General features: G+C 47.7%; 1 protein-coding gene across 2 annotated transcripts; it reads left to right on the forward strand.

Annotated features, from left to right (window-relative positions):
- The first annotated feature begins 530 nt into the window (after positions 1 to 530).
- LOC116955961 (AP-3 complex subunit sigma-1) lies at positions 531 to 18,329 on the forward strand. Of its 2 annotated transcripts, XM_032977326.2 has the most exons (6): positions 531 to 718; positions 2,077 to 2,168; positions 3,824 to 3,935; positions 10,029 to 10,100; positions 15,367 to 15,474; positions 17,561 to 18,329. In XM_032977326.2, the coding sequence occupies exons 1-6, from the start codon at positions 650 to 652 to the stop codon at positions 17,687 to 17,689; spliced, it is 582 nt and encodes a 193-aa protein (XP_032833217.1). In that variant the 5' UTR covers positions 531 to 649; the 3' UTR covers positions 17,690 to 18,329. The 2 variants fall into 2 exon arrangements, with proteins under 2 accessions (XP_032833217.1, XP_032833218.1); XM_032977327.2 differs by lacking the exon at positions 10,029 to 10,100.
- Positions 18,330 to 18,548: the final 219 nt, after the last annotated feature.

Below are 18,548 nucleotides of genomic sequence, written 5' to 3' on the forward strand. Positions count from 1 at the left end.
TAATTTCCGGCAAAACGTCACTTCTCAAATTGTAAATGTTGTGGGTTTACTCTCCAAAATATAAATGGTGTGCTGAAGTAGCAACTAATTGGCACGTTTTGTTTACGTGACATACCTTATTGATTTTGCTGTGTCTGGTCGTGGTGGGTTTAACAACACGTTTATATTTACGCGATATAACCCCAAAAAAAGGTGTATTATGAATAACATTGGTCGCGAAAGCCCACTACGACTACATGTTAAACCATACTCTTTGGTTCTTTCGGTAAAGTCACGTAGGTATAAAATAAATTAAATCACGACGTTTCGGTGCACAACACAAGCGTCCGTCATCAGGTGGGACCACAGCAAGAAACAATTGCTGAAGTGGGCAAAAGGGCTGCTGTGACAAGAGGCTATATAGGTAAGAGAGGGAGGAGGAGCCAGGGAGGAGAGATAGAGAGGAGAGAGAGAGAGGGGGGTCTGGGGTAGGGGGAGTGGAGCGCTGCTAGAGGGATTGAGAAACGAGCAAGGCGAAAGTGGAGGTAAAACCTCTGCCCTGGCACCCACCCGTGCGTCGCTCGCTCTCACCCCTCGCCGTGCCTGCCTTCGCTGAGGCTCTCTCCCTCTTCTCTGTTCTTCTCTGCTCGTCTCCTCCCGGCCTCTCGCCATGATTAAAGCGATCCTCGTGTTCAATAACCACGGCAAGCCGCGCCTCTCCAAGTTCTACAAGTTTTACGTGAGTTCGCGTTGGGGTTGCAGGGGGTTGCGGGAGCGGGAGGACGCTGGGTGCGGGATCTCCCCGCCGGGGCCGCTCAGAAAAATGCCGTGGCCGCTCAGGCAAATGCCGTGGCTCCGCGTCTGCGACTAGGCCCTCGCGGGGTGTTTAAGGTTTATGGAACAGATTAACATTGAAACAAGTGTACACGATTCTTGATGTGAACTTGACATACGTATTATATGTAAATACAGCATACACATGTATACAATACCGTACCAACATTTAAGTGATTATGACTTTAACACAACCGCGGTGTAAAACGTACAAACGTGGCCAAATAACATTAAGTGATATACCAAGCATGAATTGGCTTACAGTGTACATATACAGTTGTATATACAGTCCCTTTTGGACACTCCACTGCTGGATGAGGGACAGCCCAGGATGCGGTTGAACATACTTCGCCAGTCTGGTCAACTTGTACGGGCTGGTAGTTGAAGTCTGGGAAGAACGTATGACTTTGGGAGCATAGTACAATACAGTAGAATCATATGATTCTGCTGCATTGCATAATTAAACCTAATGTAATGCAATGACACCAGCAATATCCGAAATATATAAAACATTGCCATTCATGAAATCATGAAAATCATATTAATACAACGTAACGAATGTGAGACGGCAACAAACACGAACAGCCACCACGTCTGCATGGGCCAGCTTGGATTGGTTACCATCGAAGGACCTTCATCCAGCAGTCGATTGATCACGGCCGATGTTAGAAGAAGCCCATTACGGTATAAATGCAATACCGACAACGACCACTGGTGCGTGTTTGCGTGCGCGACCGCAGCTGTGCGCATGACTTGCTGTATGTGTGACTGCGTAACTGCGTAACACTGCGTGTGACACAGTATCAGTGCATGCCTGCTTAATTGCTTGATGACGGGTTACTTTGTTCGTGACTATACAATTTGTGTACGTGACATTGGCCTTGCGTGTGTGTAAATGACTGCGTGACACTGTGCATGACTCGGTACGAGTGCGTGTGTGTGACGAGCTGTGTGCCCGATTACTCGTGCGTTTGACTGGGCGCGCGGCTGTGCGGTGGTGTAGCGGGTAGCGCGCTGCACTACGAACCCGGCGACCCGAGTTAGATGCACGCTCACGGCCAACATCAATGACGATTATGTGAACCAGTCCTGGACCTTCCCTAGGTCGACTCGGCCTCAAATTAGTACCTAGTGCTGTGTGTAGTAAACATCACTACTGGGGAGACAAAGGCGGCCGTGCGTGGTGAAGGTAATAGGTGCTCTTCAACAGCACTTGCCGCAGCAGTCTGTTGAGTCTATTCGGGGATCTTTGTCTTTGTGTAGAGCGAGGACATGCAGCAGCAAATCATCCGGGAGACATTCCACCTTGTGTCCAAGCGAGACGACAATGTCTGCAACTTCCTGGAGGGGGGAACGTGAGCGTCGCACCCTCGGCTCACCCCTGCGCCCCCTCCCCCCCCCGGCGGGACTACAGCCCCACCGGGGGGGATCCGAGCATCTCCGTATTCGGTCGGAGCGATCACCAGTCCAGAAACCACGAGGTCAAACCCCCACCAACTGCCTTGTGACGGCAGAAAGCGCGATACGGCATGATGAACCCGGCCACATGAGTTGTATTCCTGGCCAAGGCTAAACAACAGTGGCGAGTTCATATCATAACTGGTCCTGGGCCATCCGACCACGGGGTATGCAGCGAATGCAACACATAGGGGCCCAGTCGACCACTTGGCGGGCCCGAATTAACAGATAAACAAGTAAAAAAATGTTAAGAAAATGTATTTTAAAAAATGAGAATAGAATATATAGTTATAACCTACATATTCTTATATATGGGTTAAAAAATCCGTAGCTTTTTGCAGTAACATTGAGTCAGGAGAAAGTAGGGGGACCCACAGTCGTATCTTGCATAGCCCCCTGTTGAAAAAGGTCGTTGTGCCCTTGCATCCGGCATCCCCGTGCTCCCTGTTACTCTCTTCAACAAGCGTGGTGAAATGTGGTCAAACAACCCCCACGACCCGCACGGCATGGGGAAGCCCTCCTCCAGCAGTGGATTGACATAAGGGCTGTGAGAACAGCGTGGCAATGCTGTGTTAACACGCTCGTGCCTCACAGCAACACAGGCTTGGGTTTGATTTCTGCAGCATCCTCCTGAAAAAAGAGTCGGTGAGGCTTTTCTGGATAAACAAGCGAAATAAGAATAATGTATGGTTACTTTAGGAAAGTGTTATAATCGAAAATCGAGGACTCAACAAACTATGTGGTGCGGTGCAAACCATCTTGCCTATATCACAGATGACTGACAATATCCCAATAGTTTAACACGTAAGCTTTCGCGACCAATTTAATCCATAATAGAGGTTTTTTGGGTTAGGTCGCGTATAAATATATAAATGTGTCGTTAAAAGCCGCCGCCACCCGACACAGCCAACTAGTAAGGGTTGTCACGTAAACAGAACGTGGCCAATTCGCCACTAGTACAGCACACCGGTGTGTTGGAGAGCCGAACCACAACATTTACAATCTGAGTATGACGTTTCGCCAGTAATTACAACTAGCTTCATCAGGTGAGAGCCAGATTTTTGGAGAAGTCTTACTGTTTCTTTCCTTATATAGAGGCCTAGATGTGGTGACCACAATTCTCCGCTCTTGCGCCACGTGGGGGGGATTACTGAGGCAATGTACATTATGCATTATGCGAGCCCTTTGAACTTGTCCTTCCTGTCTATTGTTAATGTTGTAGCTTGGCTCTCCAACACACCGGTGTGCTGTATTAGTGACGAATTGGCATGTTCTGTTTCCGTGACAACCCTTACGAGTTGGCTGTGTCGGGTGGTGGCGGCTTTTAACGACACATTTAATATATTTATACGTGATCCAACCCAAAAATCCTCTATTGTGAATACCCCAATACAATGCGCGTATTTTGGTGGAACGTGTGAACTCCACTTGTCTACTGCCCTGGATGTTTGCTCTTGCAATTTGCCAAGTCACATACAGTACTTGCCCGGCTGATTGAGCAGCGAGCCATGTTGCCGCCGTAGCCTTTTGTGCTGTGTAACCATGGGTGCAGGCTGATAGGTGGCTCGGACTACAAGCTCATCTACAGGCACTACGCGACACTCTACTTCGTGTTCTGCGTGGACTCGTGCGAGAGCGAACTCGGCATCCTCGACCTCATCCAGGCATGGCCACACACACACGCACACCACACACACTGGCAGTCTGCATCACGCATCATTCGTTGGGTGCTGGTGGTGTTTGAGCACTAGTGTAGTAGTGGTTAGCGCCACGCTGCGCTACGAACCCGGCAGAGACTTGAGTTCGATTCCCGCTCACGGCCACCAACACCAGTGACGAATATCTGAACCAGTCCTAGGCCTCCCCTAGGTCCTCTCAGCTTCAAATGAGTACCTGGTGCTGTGTGTAAAAATCATCTCACTGGGGAGACAAAGGCAGTCGGGCATGGTGCTGGCCACCCACACTTCGTGTGTCATGCCGTCCTTCATAGATGCTCGCTAACGGCACTTGCCCCAATATCCAGTTAAGGCGATACGGGGGATTATTATTTATGAGCTTGGGCAGTGCACTTATGACTAGCTCCAGTTTGGCAGCTGAGGTCTCGCTCCAAATCAATAGAGCGGCATGATCTTTTCATCGGCTGCGCAATGCTGTGTGCAAGCTACCTGGTCTGTTGCTCCCGCACGAAGTTTCGGGTTTTCTCGGCCACAGGCATGCCCTCATTTATGCTTTAAAATGTGGACCCCTCTAATGGAACAACTGCGCCTGTTAGAAATATTCAGGATAGCCTGCCTACGATCCATCCTGGGTTAACCCAGACTGGATTGTGTGAGGAGTTCACAGATCCTTGAAAGATCTGGACACAGTCCCATAAGTAAGCTCTGGCAAGCAAGGCTGCATTGGCTGGGTCATGTAGCCGGTATGCCCAGCCACCGAATGCCTAAACAGCTTTTATTTGGTTTAACACGTAGATTGGATAGAGGGGGCTAAACAGGTGCGGCACAGGCTAGAGAAGATGTTGAAATAATGTGGTGCGAGAGGATATGGAGCTGAGTGGGCTTGCCAGTGACATACCAGCGGTATCAAGATCGGCCTCTGTGGAGGAGGCTCATGAAGGATGCTTGCTACTGGACAGTTGGAGGCAGTCACCCTCTAACAACAGCAGAAGGCAGAGGAGCGATGCTCGCAACAATGAGCTGAGCGCCGGGCGGGTAAAACACAGCAAGTTGGCACGATAGGGGGCACAGGTGGTGCATCTTTTAGTCATCTCAGTCATTCAACTGATGGTACCTGGTTCTGTTCCGTGACCTCTTGTAAGCGAGCGTTTGACACTTCACGTGACCTTAAAGTACACATAGCCTAGCTTAAGTGGCGAATGATGGTTATTGCGTTGGTGTTGTCAGTAGTGTTGGTGGAGATTAGTTGATGTTTGTAATGGTGCTTGATGGCTGTGTTTGTTGGTGATGTTAACATGTACAATGAGGGAAAAAAAGTATTTCATCCCCTGCTGATTTTGTACGTTTGCCCACTGACAAAGAAATTATCAGTCTGTAATTTTAGTAGGTTTATTTGAACAGTGATAGACAGAATAACAACAAAATCCAGAAAAACGCATGTCAAAAATGTTATAAATTGATTTGCATTTTAATGAGCGAAATAAGCATTTGATCCCTCTGCAAAACATGACTTAGTACTTGGTGGCAAAACCCTTGTTGGCAATCACAGAGGTCAGACGTTTCTTGTAGTTCGCCACCAGGTTTGCACACATCTCAGGAGGGATTTTGTCCCACTCCTCTTTGCAGATCTTCTCCAAGTTATTAAGGTTTCGAGGCTGACGTTTGGCAACTCGAACCTTCAGCTCCCTCCACAGATTTTCTATGGGATTAAGGTCTGGAGACTGGCTAGGCCACTCCAGGACCTTAATATGCTTCTGCTTGAGCCACTCCTTTGTTGCCTTGGCCGTGTTTTTTGGGTCATTGTCATGCTGGAATACCCATCCACGACCCATTTTCAATGCCCTGGCTGAGGGAAGGAGGTTCTTACCCAAGATTTGACGGTACATGGCCCCGTCCATCGTCCCTTTGATGCGGTGACGTTGTCCTGTCCCCTTAGCAGAAAAACACCACCAAAGCATAATGTTTTCACCTCCATGTTTGACGGTGGGGATGGTGTTCTTGGGGTCATAGGCAGCATTCCTCCTCCTCCAAACACGGCGAGTTGAGTTGATGCCAAAGGGCTCCATTTTGGTCTCATCTGACCACAACACTTTCACCCAGTTGTCCTCTAAATCAGAATCAGAATCAGAAACGGTTTTATTCGTCATGTAAGTTCACACCGACACGGAATTTACTTTGGCAGGATGGTGCATACATTCAACATATAGGAATCTAAAATCTTAAATAAGTTTTAAACAAGTCTTACTATAAGGGTTAAAAGTCTTAACACCAAGGGGCTGAAGTATATAAAATTAAATAAATACGGAATATAAAATAGCTTTAAGATATAATTTAAAAATAAAAAATACAAATAGGGTAACATAGTTAATATCGGCAAGGTGTCGTTATGTAGATCAAATGTTAAAAACAGTGTTAGCCCTTGGCCTTGTTTAACAGGCCAGCAGCAGATGGGAAGAAACTGTTTTTATGGCGTGAGGTTTTGGTCCTGATGGACTGAAGCCTTCTGCCGGAGGGGAGTAGCTGAAACAGAGAGTGTCCAGGGTGGGAGAAATCGGCCATAATCTTCCTCGCTCGCCTCATGGACCTTGTCGTGTGCAGGTCCTCGAGGGTTGGTAGATTGCAGGCAATTACCTTCTCAGCAGTGTGGATGATACGCTGCAGTCTGCTCTTGTCCTTGGCAGTGGCAGCAGCGTACCAGACGGTTATGGAGGAGGTGAGGATGGATTCAATGATCGCTGTATAGAATTGCACCATCATTGTCTTTGGCAGGTTGAATTTCTTCAGCTGCCGTAGAAAGTACATCCTCTGTTGAGCTTTCTTGGTGAGGGAGCTGATGTTCAATTCCCACTTGAGGTCCTGGGAGAGAATAGTGCCCAGGAAGCGGAAGGACTCTACAATTTTGACTGGGGAGTCTAACAGGGTGATGGGGGTGAGTGGTGCTGTATTCTTCCTGAAGTCCACAACCATCTCAACTGTCTTTAGAGCATTTAGCTCTAAGTTGTTCTGGCTACACCAGGTCACCAGGTTGTCAGCTTCCCACCTATAGTCAGACTCATCCCCACCAGAGATCAGCCCAATGAGGGTGGTGTCATCCGCAAACTTCAATAGTTTGACGGACAGATGATTGGAGGTGCAGCTGTTGGTATACAGGGAGAAGAGCAGAGGGGAAAGGATGCAGCCCTGAGGAGTTCCGGTGCTGATGGACCTGGAGTCAGAGACTTGTGTTCCCAGCTTAACGCACTGCTTCCTGTCAGACAGGAAGTCTGTGATCCATTTACAGGTGGTGTATGGCACGTTCAGCTGGAAGAGCTTGTCCTGAAGCAGGGCAGGGATGATGGTGTTGAAGGCAGAGCAGAAGTCCACAAACAGGATCCTGGCGTAGGATGCTGGGGCGTCCAGATGCTGTAGGGTGAAGTGGAGGGCCATGTTAACTGCATCGTCCACAGACCTGTTGGCTCTGTAGGCAAACTGAAGGGGGTCCAGGAGAGGGTCTGTGATGGCTTTGAGGTGTGCCAGGACCAGGCGCTCAAAAGACTTCATTACCACAGATGTAAGGGCGACCGGTCTGTAATCATTTAGTCCTGTTGGCCTTAGCTTTTTGGGCACAGGGATGATGGTGGAGGACTTGAGACAGGCTGGTACATGGCATGTCTCCAGGGAGGTGTTAAAGATGTTGGTGAACACCGGAGACAGCTGGTCAGCGCAGTGCCTGAGGGTGGCTGGAGAGACAGAGTCCGGCCCGGCTGCTTTGCGTGGATTCTGCCTCTTGAAAAGTCTATTAACTTCTCCCTCCTGAAAGGAGATAGTCGTCTCTGTAGTATTGGTGGGGGATGGGGCCTCTTGGGTTGGAAGGGGTGGTTCAGGACAGTCCAATTGTCTTTCAAATCTACAGTAGAACTCGTTCAGGTCGTTGGCTAGGCGGGAGTCGTTAGTGGTGTGGGGGGCTCTGGGTTTGTAGTTGGTGATCTGCCTGAGCCCTCTCCAGACAGAAGCAGCGTCGTTTGTAGAGAACTGGTGTTTTAGTCTCTCTGAGTACAGTCGTTTAGCCTCTCTCACCGCTTTGCTAAACCTGTTCTTCGACTCCTTGAATCTGTCTCTATCTCCACTCCTAAACGCTTCCTCCTTCTCCAACCTCAACCTTCTAAGCTTTGCTGAGAACCAGGGCTTATTGTTGTTAAAGTTCACCCTGGTACGTGTTGGGATACAGCAGTCCTCACAGAAGCTGATGTAGGACGTCACAGCCTCTGTGAGTTCATCCAGACTATTGGTAGCAGTCGTGAACATATCCCAGTCAGTACAGTCTAAGCACGCCCGCAAATCTTCCACAGCCTCACTGGTCCACTGTTTAGATGTCCTCACAGCAGGTTTACAGAGTTTTAGTTTCTGCCTGTATGCAGGAATCAGGTGGACCATGGCATGGTCAGAGTGTCCTAGTGCTGCTCGGGGGACGGCGTGGTAGGCTCTACTGACTGTAGTGTAGCAGTGATCCAGAGTGTTCCCTTCTCTGGTTGGGCATTTAATGAATTGTATGTATTTGGGGAGTTCGTGGCTGAGATTACCTTTGTTAAAGTCGCCAAGTACGATAACCAACGAATCTGGATTTGCTCGCTCCACACTCAGAATCTGATCGGCAAGCATGCGTTGGGCCTCTTTAACCTGAGGTCATTCAGATGGTCATTGGCAAACTTCAGACGGGCATGTATATATGCTTTCTTGAGCAGGGGGACCTTGCGGGCGCTGCAGGATTTCAGTCCTTCACGTCGTAGTGTGTTACCAATTGTTTTCTTGGTGACTATGGTCCCAGCTGCCTTGAGACCATTGACAAGATCCTCCCGTGTAGTTCTGAGCTAATTCTTCACCATTCTCATGACCATTGCAACTCCACGAGGTGCGATCTTGCATGGTACCCCAGGCCGAGGGAGATTAACAGTTCTTTTGTGTTTTTTCCATTTGCGAATAATCGCACCAACTGTTGTCACCTTCTCACCAAGCTGCTTGGCAATGGTCTTGTAGCCCATTCCAGCCTTGTGTAGGTCTACAATCTTGTCCCTGACATCCTTGGAGAGCTCTTTGGTCTTGACCATGGTGGAGAGTTTGGAATCTGATTGATTAATTGCTTCTGTGGACAGGTGTCTTTTATACAGGTAACAAGCTGAGATTAGGAGCACTCCCTTTAAGAGTATGCTCCTAATCTCAGCTCATTACCTGTATAAAAGACACCAGGGAGCCAGAAATCTTTCTGATTGAGAGGGGGTCAAATACTTATTTCCCTCATTAAAATGCAAATCAATTTATAACATTTTTGACATGAGTTTTTCTGGATTTTTTTGTTGTTATTCTGTTTCTCACTGTTGAAATAAACCTACCATTAAAATTATAGACTGATCATTTCTTTGTCAGTGGGCAAACGTACAAAATCAGCAGGGGATAAAAAAATGTTTTCCCTCACTGTATGTTGAACGTATTTCGCATCGTACGTAGTCAACCTTGCTATTCAGAGGTGCGGGGGAAGGAAAACAAACTAAACACAAAAAAGCACTTCTATAGAAGTGAGCGATGATGTTGTTAGGTTCCTGGTGTTGATTGTGGTGTTTGGTGGTGATGATGGTGTTTATAACGACTTTGATTGTCGTGCAGTTTTGAAGGTGTTTGTGTGATGGTGTTGATGATTGCGTTGATGGCGGCGTCCGTGGCGATGTTTGTTATTGTGTTGACGGCAGATCAGCGTTCACGGTGGTGGTGGGGATGTTTGTTATCGTGTTGACGGCGGTTCAGTGTTGACGGCGGTTCAGCGTTGACGGTGGTGGTGGGGATGTTTGTTATTGTGTTGACGGGTTCAGCGTTGACAGTGTTAGTGGTGATGTTTGTTATTGTGTTTAACGGCGTTGGTGGTGATGTTATTGTGTTGATGGCGGTGGTGGTGATGTTTGTTATTGTTTTGATGGCGGTGGTGGTGTTATTATTGTGTTGATGGTGGTGGCGATCATGTTTGTTATTGTGTTTGACGGCGGTTCATCGTTGACAGACGTTGGTGGCGATGGCAATTCATGGTTGTGTTGACATCGTCTTGTTTTGGACCAGGTGTTCGTGGAGACTCTGGACAAGTGCTTTGAGAATGTCTGTGAGCTGGACCTCATCTTCCACGTTGACAAGGTCCGGGCGGTGGGGATGATGGGGCAGTAGCCCTGTGCTTCCTGGGTCATTAATGTCCTGGCAAATCACCAAGATCATCAGCAGGAACCCTTCTAGAATCTCCACATGGACGTATTGGCGCTACACCGGTGCAGCATGACACACTGGTCCTTCATAAAACAGTCTGCAATCAAAAATGTAACTGACATTTGTCTTCCGACCGCTTCACGGGAACTGATTTTAATGCACACCCCGCAAGATTTTTGGACCGGGGGTTGAGAATCGCAGGAAAATAAATAATTTTTGCGCGAAAAATATTTCTTATATTGCGCACCACTGGAGTACCGCCAAAACGTTCATATATATTCTACTTTTCTTCGTGGGTTTTTTATGCTGCAGCATAGCACTTGGCAACAGGTGTGGCACGTTGCAAACATATCCCAGGTGTGCCCGCTGGAGGTATTTTCAGGATTATAGGAAAAGCAAAGAATCCCCAACCACTGTTCGTAAGTTAGGACAGACGAGAAATCTCCATTCCATGGCCGATCCAGCCCCCACCTCTCTCCATTGGCCGTGCGTGCTCCAGCAGTTCAGGAGCAGACGTCAGCCATCAGCCCCTGACCCCGGCCCTCTGGACTCCCTCGGTCGCATGTTCGTGCAGTTGGAGTCTGTTTTTTGGTTCAGTGTGCCACGAAGATCTAGCGACCCCGAGTGTCTGTTTGTGCATGCCGCGGTGGCGGCTGAGCGGCTAAGGCGGTAGAATGGGATGAGCGATCACGTGATTGTGTGTGAGAGTGTGCTGTTTTGTGTGATTGAGTTTTAAAGTGAGTGTATGTGTCAAGGTAGGTGCTTTATGTATCGCGGTGTTTATTAGTCGCATTTCTCGATATTTTTTAATTGTTTAACGTTTTTGTTTTATTGTTTTTTTCGGCAGTTTTGTTTTGCCACACTTTTTTTTCTTTCCAACAGCGTGCGTGTCCAGTACCTGTATTATTTGTATCTGTGTATTATCTGTATCCGCGTGTCTGTGTGTTTGTGTTTCTGTGTGCGTGTGTTGTTGTCTGCGTATGTTTATAAATAGCGTGGGATGTACTGGAGCATGTGGTGTATTGTAGTATGGGATGTACCGTAGTGCGTGGTGTACTGTGGTGTGTGTACTGTAGCGTGTACTGTAGCGTGTACTGTAGCGTGTACTGTAGTGTGTACTGTAGTGTGTACTGTAGCATGTATACTATAGTGTGTGTGTGTACTCTAGTCTATGATGCATTGTGGCTTGTATAGCATCGTGTGTAGTGCACTACATTGTGCATAGTGCGGCGCAGGTGGTGTGCATGTAGTAGAGGCTGTGTGTGTGGTCGTGGGTGGCTAAAGCACAGCAAGTTGGCACAGTAGGGGACACAGGTGGTGCATCAGCCAGTCATCTTAGTCGACCTGTGGCACCTGGGTCTGCCCCGTGACCTCCTGCCAGCGGGCGTTCGACACTTCACGTGGCCTCAAGGTGCACATAGCCTGGCACAAGCGTCGTGGTGACGTCACCACCACTTAGTGGCGAATGGCAGTTGTTGTGTGTGTGGTGCAGGCTGAACGTGTAAGTGTTGGAGGCTATATATGTGTGTGTGGGCCGTATTGGTGTGAGTGGGGGATGTGTATGTAGATAGATCGGTGCGTGTGAGGGCCTGGTAACTCCTCCACCTGGCACTTTTTTCACCATCTGAAAAATCCAGGAACAGGAAAACGCTGAGATTGGCCATGTGGAATGTTCGGACTCTCTTTGCAGAGGAGAGGCTGCCACTCCTTTGTCAAGAGATGGACTGGTACCGCTTGGACCATTGTGGAATACAGGAGGTCCAGTGGACCGCTTCTGGTTCCAGTCATCATGAGGGATGGACAGTACTCCACTCAGGGCATGAAATTACCAAACAGGGGGGAGTGGCACTTATTTTGAACAAAAGAATGAAGGGTGTGTGGGAGTGTGGCAGTGAAGTGTGGGAAGCTGTAAATCTCAGGCTAATGCGGGCTTGCCTCCCCATCAAGTGTGGTGGTGGTTGCTTACTCCGCCACCAAAGATGAACATCAGTGGAGGGATGCAGATTAGGTTGATGAGTCAGATGTCTTCTATAACCTGTCCCAGGTGCTAGCTAAAAGGGTCCATCGGGATAGAGTCATCATGTTAATTGACTTTAATGCTTGAGTGGTTCATGACGCAGACACCTGGGTTGGAGTGATTGGAAGGCATGGGCCAGATCAGCTCAACAATAACAGAAGGAGGCTGCAAGACTTCTGTGTAGCCCATGGGCTTGTAATTACGAACACGCTATTCCGGCATCGACACATCCACAAAACATCATGGATGCACGCCGGGGCCAAGCAAGAACATCTGCTAGACTTTATAATTAAGCACCTTCCTGGGTATTTTGTGCCACCAAACACTCCACCCCATCAGCTCCCCATTGGTGATGGAGCGGTTGTGGAGAGAGTGGAGTTTCCCATACCTGGGCAGTGTGCTTATGACCAGCTCCGGTTTGACAGGAGAGGTCTCACTCTGAATCAGTCAGGTGGCATTGTCTTTTCATCGGCTGCGCAATGCTGTGTGGAATCTACCTGGTCTGTCGCTCCCGCATGAAGTTTCGGGTTTTCTCAGCAAAAGGCATGCCGTCCCTCTTTTTGCTTGTGAAATGTGGACCCCGCTAATGGAACATCTGCATGAGTTAGAAACATTCAGGCTGGTATGCCTGTGATCCATCCTGGGTTTAACCAGGCTAGATTGTGTGAGGAGCTCACAAATCCTTGAAAGATATGGACACATTCCCATCAGTGAGCTCCTCCGGCAGGCAAGGCTGCATTAGCTGGGTCATGTAGACCGCATGCCCAGTCACCGCATGCTCAAACAGCTTCTGTTTGGCCGCAAATAGGGGGCGAAATGGACACGACATAGGCTAGAGAAGAGATGGACTGATGCGGAATAAGAGGATGTGGAGTTGAGTGGACTTGGTACCAGTGGTGTCAAGATCAGCCTCTATGGAGGAGGCTCATGAAGGACACTGTTGGGCAGTTGGAGGCAGTCGTCCTCCAGCAACAACGGAGGGCAGAGGAGCGACGCTCACAACGAGCGGAGCGCTGGGTGGCTAAAATTCAGCAAGTTGGCACAGTGGGGGGTAAATCTGGTGCATCTACCGATCATCTCAGTCAGCCAACCCATGGCACCTGGGTCTGTCCCGAGATCTCCTGTCAGCGAGCCTTCGACACTTCACGTGGCCTCAAAGTGCACGTGGCCTCAAAGTGCACCTGGCCTGGCACTTGCGCGGTGGTGACGTCATCATCACTTAGATGCAAATGGCAGGTATTGGTGTTGCGGTTAGGATTCTACACGAGTTGAATTGCTGCACATGACTACCACCACCAGTGACAATTCTCTGAACCGGTTTTGGGCCTTCCATAGGTCGATTCAGCCTCAAACGTATACCTGGTGTGGTGTGTCGTAAATTTTGCCACTAGGAAGACAAAGGCGGCCGGGAATGGTGCTGGCCACCTACCCCCTTGTGTGCTGTGCCGGCCTTCATAGGTGCTTGCTAACAGCACTGGCCCCAACAGTCTGTTAAGGCTATATGGGGGATCTTTCTCTTTGCAACGCGGAGTGGGAAGCCGTTGAGCATCGGTTAGTGTGCTATGCTACAAACCTGGTGACCCGAGTTCGATTCCCGCTCACGGCCATCACCAGTTACGATTATCTGAACTGGTCGTGGGCCTCCGCTAGGTCGACTCAGCCTCAAATGAGTACGTGGTGTGTAGTATACATTGCCACTGGGGAGACAAAGTCGGTCGGGCGTGGATGTGGCAACCCACCCTTTCGTGCCATGCTGGCTTTCATAGTTCCCCCTCACTAACAACACCTGCCCTAACAGCCTGTGCAGGAAATACGGGGGAGTCTTTGTATTTGGCTTATTCGCACCATGTGCGCTTGGGTATGGCCTTGAGATGGATATAAGGGGGATCTTTGTCGTGCTGTGGAGTTAAGTTTTTTCCACTTTTAAAGGCCGAGCAATTTCAGCCAGAATGACTGTTGGGAATTCATGGGGGGCTGTCTTATCGTGTCTAAGTTAGCAATTGTGTTCTGTGTGAATTTTTACAATAGAATGTTTGTTAAGAAAACAAATAAACTATTGCTTTTGGATATATATATTTTTTGCAGTACTTAAAAACCCAAAAAAATATTTATAGTTGCCTTTCTCAGAAAACCATTATCACAGGGTGTCAGGATAATTTTCCCAAATATTAATATTCTGCACATTGGCGAGTGAATTAACAATGGCGATTGACAATAATCTTTTCCCGTCCAGGTTTATTATTTTAGTTCACTTGTAAGATTTGTTTGCTAACATGTTACTGGATGCATATTTACAATATCCGTTTGAACAATTGGCTGTTACTGGGTGTATCTGATGCAATGTTCTTGAGTCAATATTATGAACAGAGCTAAAATGGAAGAAACGCTACGCTCGTCAACTTCATTTAGAAAGGATGTGGCACATAGGGAGAGATAGAATAACAATTATTTCCTTGCCCATAGACCAACATTTCCCACAGTCTTCCATTGCCCACAGACTAACATTCTACATAGACTAATATTGCCTATAGACTAACAGGTTCCTGAGTAATGTGGACAGAGCTAAATGGAAGCAAGGCCACGATCGCCAACAACTTTGAGAAAGGACACGGCTCAAAGAGCGAGATATTTACCAATAAAAATAATTGAGAGGATCCTTGGGATAAAATATTAGTACACAATAGGGAAGAGCTAAAGTTGGGGGATCTGGCGCTAACAGACATGACCTTTGATGGTGAAAATAGCCACATGTGTATGATCGAATGCTGGTGACATTAAAGTTAATTAAACTGCCATACCTGATATATACACGTTTATACTTTGCCGAACGGATTCCAATTTTCTACCATGTTGCAAAAAATCCAGGACTTAAGGAGAAATGCAATGTCGTAGCTGCTGCTAGACACCGTAAGACCTCCCCTCTATTTATGTTACTTTATTTTATGTTTTATTTACTATACAGTATTTTTTACAGCATTGCATACAAGTGTACAATATTTCTTTCGAGTTTAACAATGCTTCCTTTTGTTGAAATGTCACGCATTTGATAACACTGAACGTATGGATATTTAAATACAGTACATTGTTGTATTCTGACTTACGAACCGTTGCTACTTATGAACGGGGCCTCAGGAACGAATTATGTTCGTAAATCGATGACTGCCCTGGATATCTCTGTGTTAGGTGCACTACATTCTGAATGAGATGGTGATGGGCGGCATGGTGCTGGAGACGAACATGAATGAGATCGTCAATCAGATCGAGGCGCAGAACAAGTTGGAGAAGTCCGAGGTGACGTCCCCCATCCTCTTCCCTCCACATTACCCTGTGTGCAGTTTAAGTATCTCGGCCCTCGTGTAGGAGTGAATTGACGAGCTGACAAGAGCTGACATGATCTGATGGGCACAGGAAGGTGGCCTGGGTTAGATTCCCGCACTCAGGCGCTCCACTCTGTGTGTGGTTTGTTCTCCCTGTGCGATGAGTGAGTTGGTTTTCCCCATGTGAATACAGTTTTTTTTATGTTCTCCCCCTGTTCTGCATTGGTCTCCTCTGTATTCTCCTGTTTCCTCCCATAGCTGAACAAAGACACAGTGTAACTGGTGTTGGCCAAAAACGTCCAACTGCTGAAAAAAATACCTGCAAATTACTCATTTGGGATTACACAAAGCAGCAACATCACCCTCCTAATTGTGAAAACTTAACAGGACCCTCTTGAAAATAAGTTTTGAGACTCAGTCAGGCTTTCTGAGGTTAACGAGCATAGTCACTGACGGTCACTACATCACGCGCTTTCAGATGCACTTCTGCAGCTGTCTGGAATGCTCCTCTGACATTAGTAAGCCAGTTTTAAATCTGGATTTAAAAATTTGGGATTACACAAAATCTGGATTTAAAACTTATTTAAAACTGCTTTCTGTGTTTAGTTTGTTCTTTGCTTGCACCTCCGATTTGCACGGTTGGCTATGTACGGTGCGAAAGAAGTTCAACCTACGTACATACATGCACAGTAATCAAACCCAGGCCTTTGTTGCTGCGAGGCATGAGTGTTAACACTGCACAGCCTCCATTGACCTTAGGTCAATCCACTGCTGGAAGAGGGCTTTCCCATGCCGTGCGGATCGTGGGGCTTTGGCCCTACTTCACCATGCTTAGTGAAGAGGGAGGCAGGGAGTACGGGGGTGTCGAATGCAGGGGCGCAATGACCTATTTCAATGGGTGTAATATCTCCAGGCTATTTCTGATCTACCCAATGTCCTGGTAATTCTGCATCTACCAATGTCTCGGATATCCCGTACGGTTGGCTATGTGGGGTGTGTGAAAGAAGTTCAACATACATACACACATAGTAATCATAACAAAGGGATCCATAGTCCATGGCAGACTACAGGCTTATACCATCTTCCCTCTGGTACAGTGTAAGCTTGATAGTGATGAACTTGCAGCAGTGATGTGATCACATTGCGTGTTTGCTGCTTGTTGCAAGGGTTTGCGGTTCAATCCGTCCCTGGCTGCCAGTAAAGTCTCGGTGTGTCTGTAAAGTTTGGACTGTTTGGACGTCGGCACACAATGGCCTATTTACTACCGGTTTTAGAATAACGTCCAAGCGATTGCTTTAATGTCCACTGCGAGCGAAGCAGACTGTACGTAGTCATAGTATTTCTCGTGTTACCACACACCCCCCTACCGCAGTATTAACCGGGGGGCGGCCTAGCCAATCCGAACAGCGTTAACTCAGCAACAGATGGGCGAGAGAGCGTGCTATTGCCGCAGACTGCATCGACACCACCGCCATAAATGAAGCTTTTGGCGGTACACCGGTGGTGTGCGGTAAAAAGTTAAAAGCTAATTTTTGTGCAATCATTATTGAGTTTCCCACGATGCGTAACCCCAGTCAGAAAATCTTGCGGGGTGGTGCGTCAGAATTAGTTATCATGATGTCGAAGTGGTCAGAACAAGATTGTTATGAGCAGTTGAACACAAAGCTTCACGGTCTGTTGCCATCTAGCAGCACACAGCCGGATGATTGGCTTTCTTGCGTGAAGCAATGCAAGAAAGTTGCAGCTGCTGCTGTTGTTCCAGACGCTCGCCCTCCTGGTCGGGCCAAAAAATTGTATGCCCCGGACCAAAATCAACAATCAATGTTGACCTTTTTTAGAAAGTCTCAAACGGAATAAACCTTCTAAAAACTTGGCGACAGGGTCAATTCGAGACTGATAAAAATAGATTTTCTGATTCAAATTGAGATTTTAGACCGGTGTGTTATAATGCACCAGTGTACCGCAGATATGCACAAATGAAAATCCTGATCCCTCTCCTTGCCCGTGGCCTGCCACCTCCCTCCCTCCATCTCTCCATCCCTCCCTCCATTCATCCCCAGGCCGGCCTCGCGGCGGCACCGGCGCGAGCCGTGTCGGCCGTGAAGAACATGAACCTGCCAGACATGCCGCGCAACATCAACATCGGGGACATCAACATCAAGGTGCCCAACCTTGCCTCCTTCAAGTGACAGGTGACGTGTGCCCCTTGGAGGAGAAGGAAGAGGAGGAAGAGAAGGAGCAGGAGTAGGACTACGGGGCACATGGTGGGGGAGGGGTGGGGGCAGAACATGAGGGAGAGTGGCAGGATTGTGGAGTTTGGTATCATTGTGTCTATGTCAAGGCGGTCACGACCAATGTAAGGTCTGTTAAACCAGTTTAACGTAATTCATCATTGATTTTTCGGATTTGGATCACCACGTGAGTAAAATTTTAAGTCGTATAGTGCTCCTCCAGCCAAAACAGGCAATTCATAAAGTTGTCACAGTGGTGTGTATCAAGCACTACACTAATGCCGGAGTGCAATCCACACATTTAACAATTGGGTAGTCTAACATTTTGCTGTTAGTTACAATTGGCATCATGAGGCAGTTTCCAGAATTTTTTTAATCTCCGTTTTTGAGCAGTAAATAGGTTGGAGATGTTGTGTCATCAATGTGTAAGTAGCAAGAAGTGATGCCGAGGTTAATACATTTGCATAAATCATAACGCTGGTTGTGTTTATCAGTAAAAAAAATGTCCGTCTGTAATTATTGAATGTGGTGTGGATTGCTGTCCTCCATGCTCGGCGTGTGCTGCAGCAGCAGCAATAAATTGGCCACTTTTTGTTCTCATCGTGTGACAACTTCATTCATTGGCAATTTGGGCTAAAAAGTCAATTATGAATCGTAATATTGTATTATTGTTTGTGAAAGCCCACGGTTTTAGGTGAGATGAAATGACGAACACTTCGCCGTCTCGGTCCGCAGACACTGCCTATATAACTGAAGCGTGAAGCCGGCTATGCTTTGGGCGCCGTCGGCCCTGCTCTGTAAGCGGAGAGCCTGTAGA

This window comes from Petromyzon marinus, chromosome 62 (assembly GCF_048934315.1).
Source record: "Petromyzon marinus isolate PM22_M1 ecotype Great Lakes invasive population chromosome 62, UKy_Petmar_22M1.pri1.0, whole genome shotgun sequence".
In the NCBI taxonomy this organism is placed as follows: Eukaryota; Metazoa; Chordata; class Hyperoartia; order Petromyzontiformes; family Petromyzontidae; genus Petromyzon; species Petromyzon marinus.

Coding starts and splice junctions, on each gene's coding strand:
- LOC116955961 (XM_032977326.2), top strand. CDS start 650: ATGATTAAAGCGATCCTCGTGTTCAATAACCACGGCAAGCCGCGCCTC. Junction 2,169..3,823: donor AACTTCCTGGAGGGGGGAAC/GTGAGCGTCGCA, acceptor CCATGGGTGCAG/GCTGATAGGTGGCTCGGACT. Junction 10,101..15,366: donor TCATCTTCCACGTTGACAAG/GTCCGGGCGGTG, acceptor TCTCTGTGTTAG/GTGCACTACATTCTGAATGA.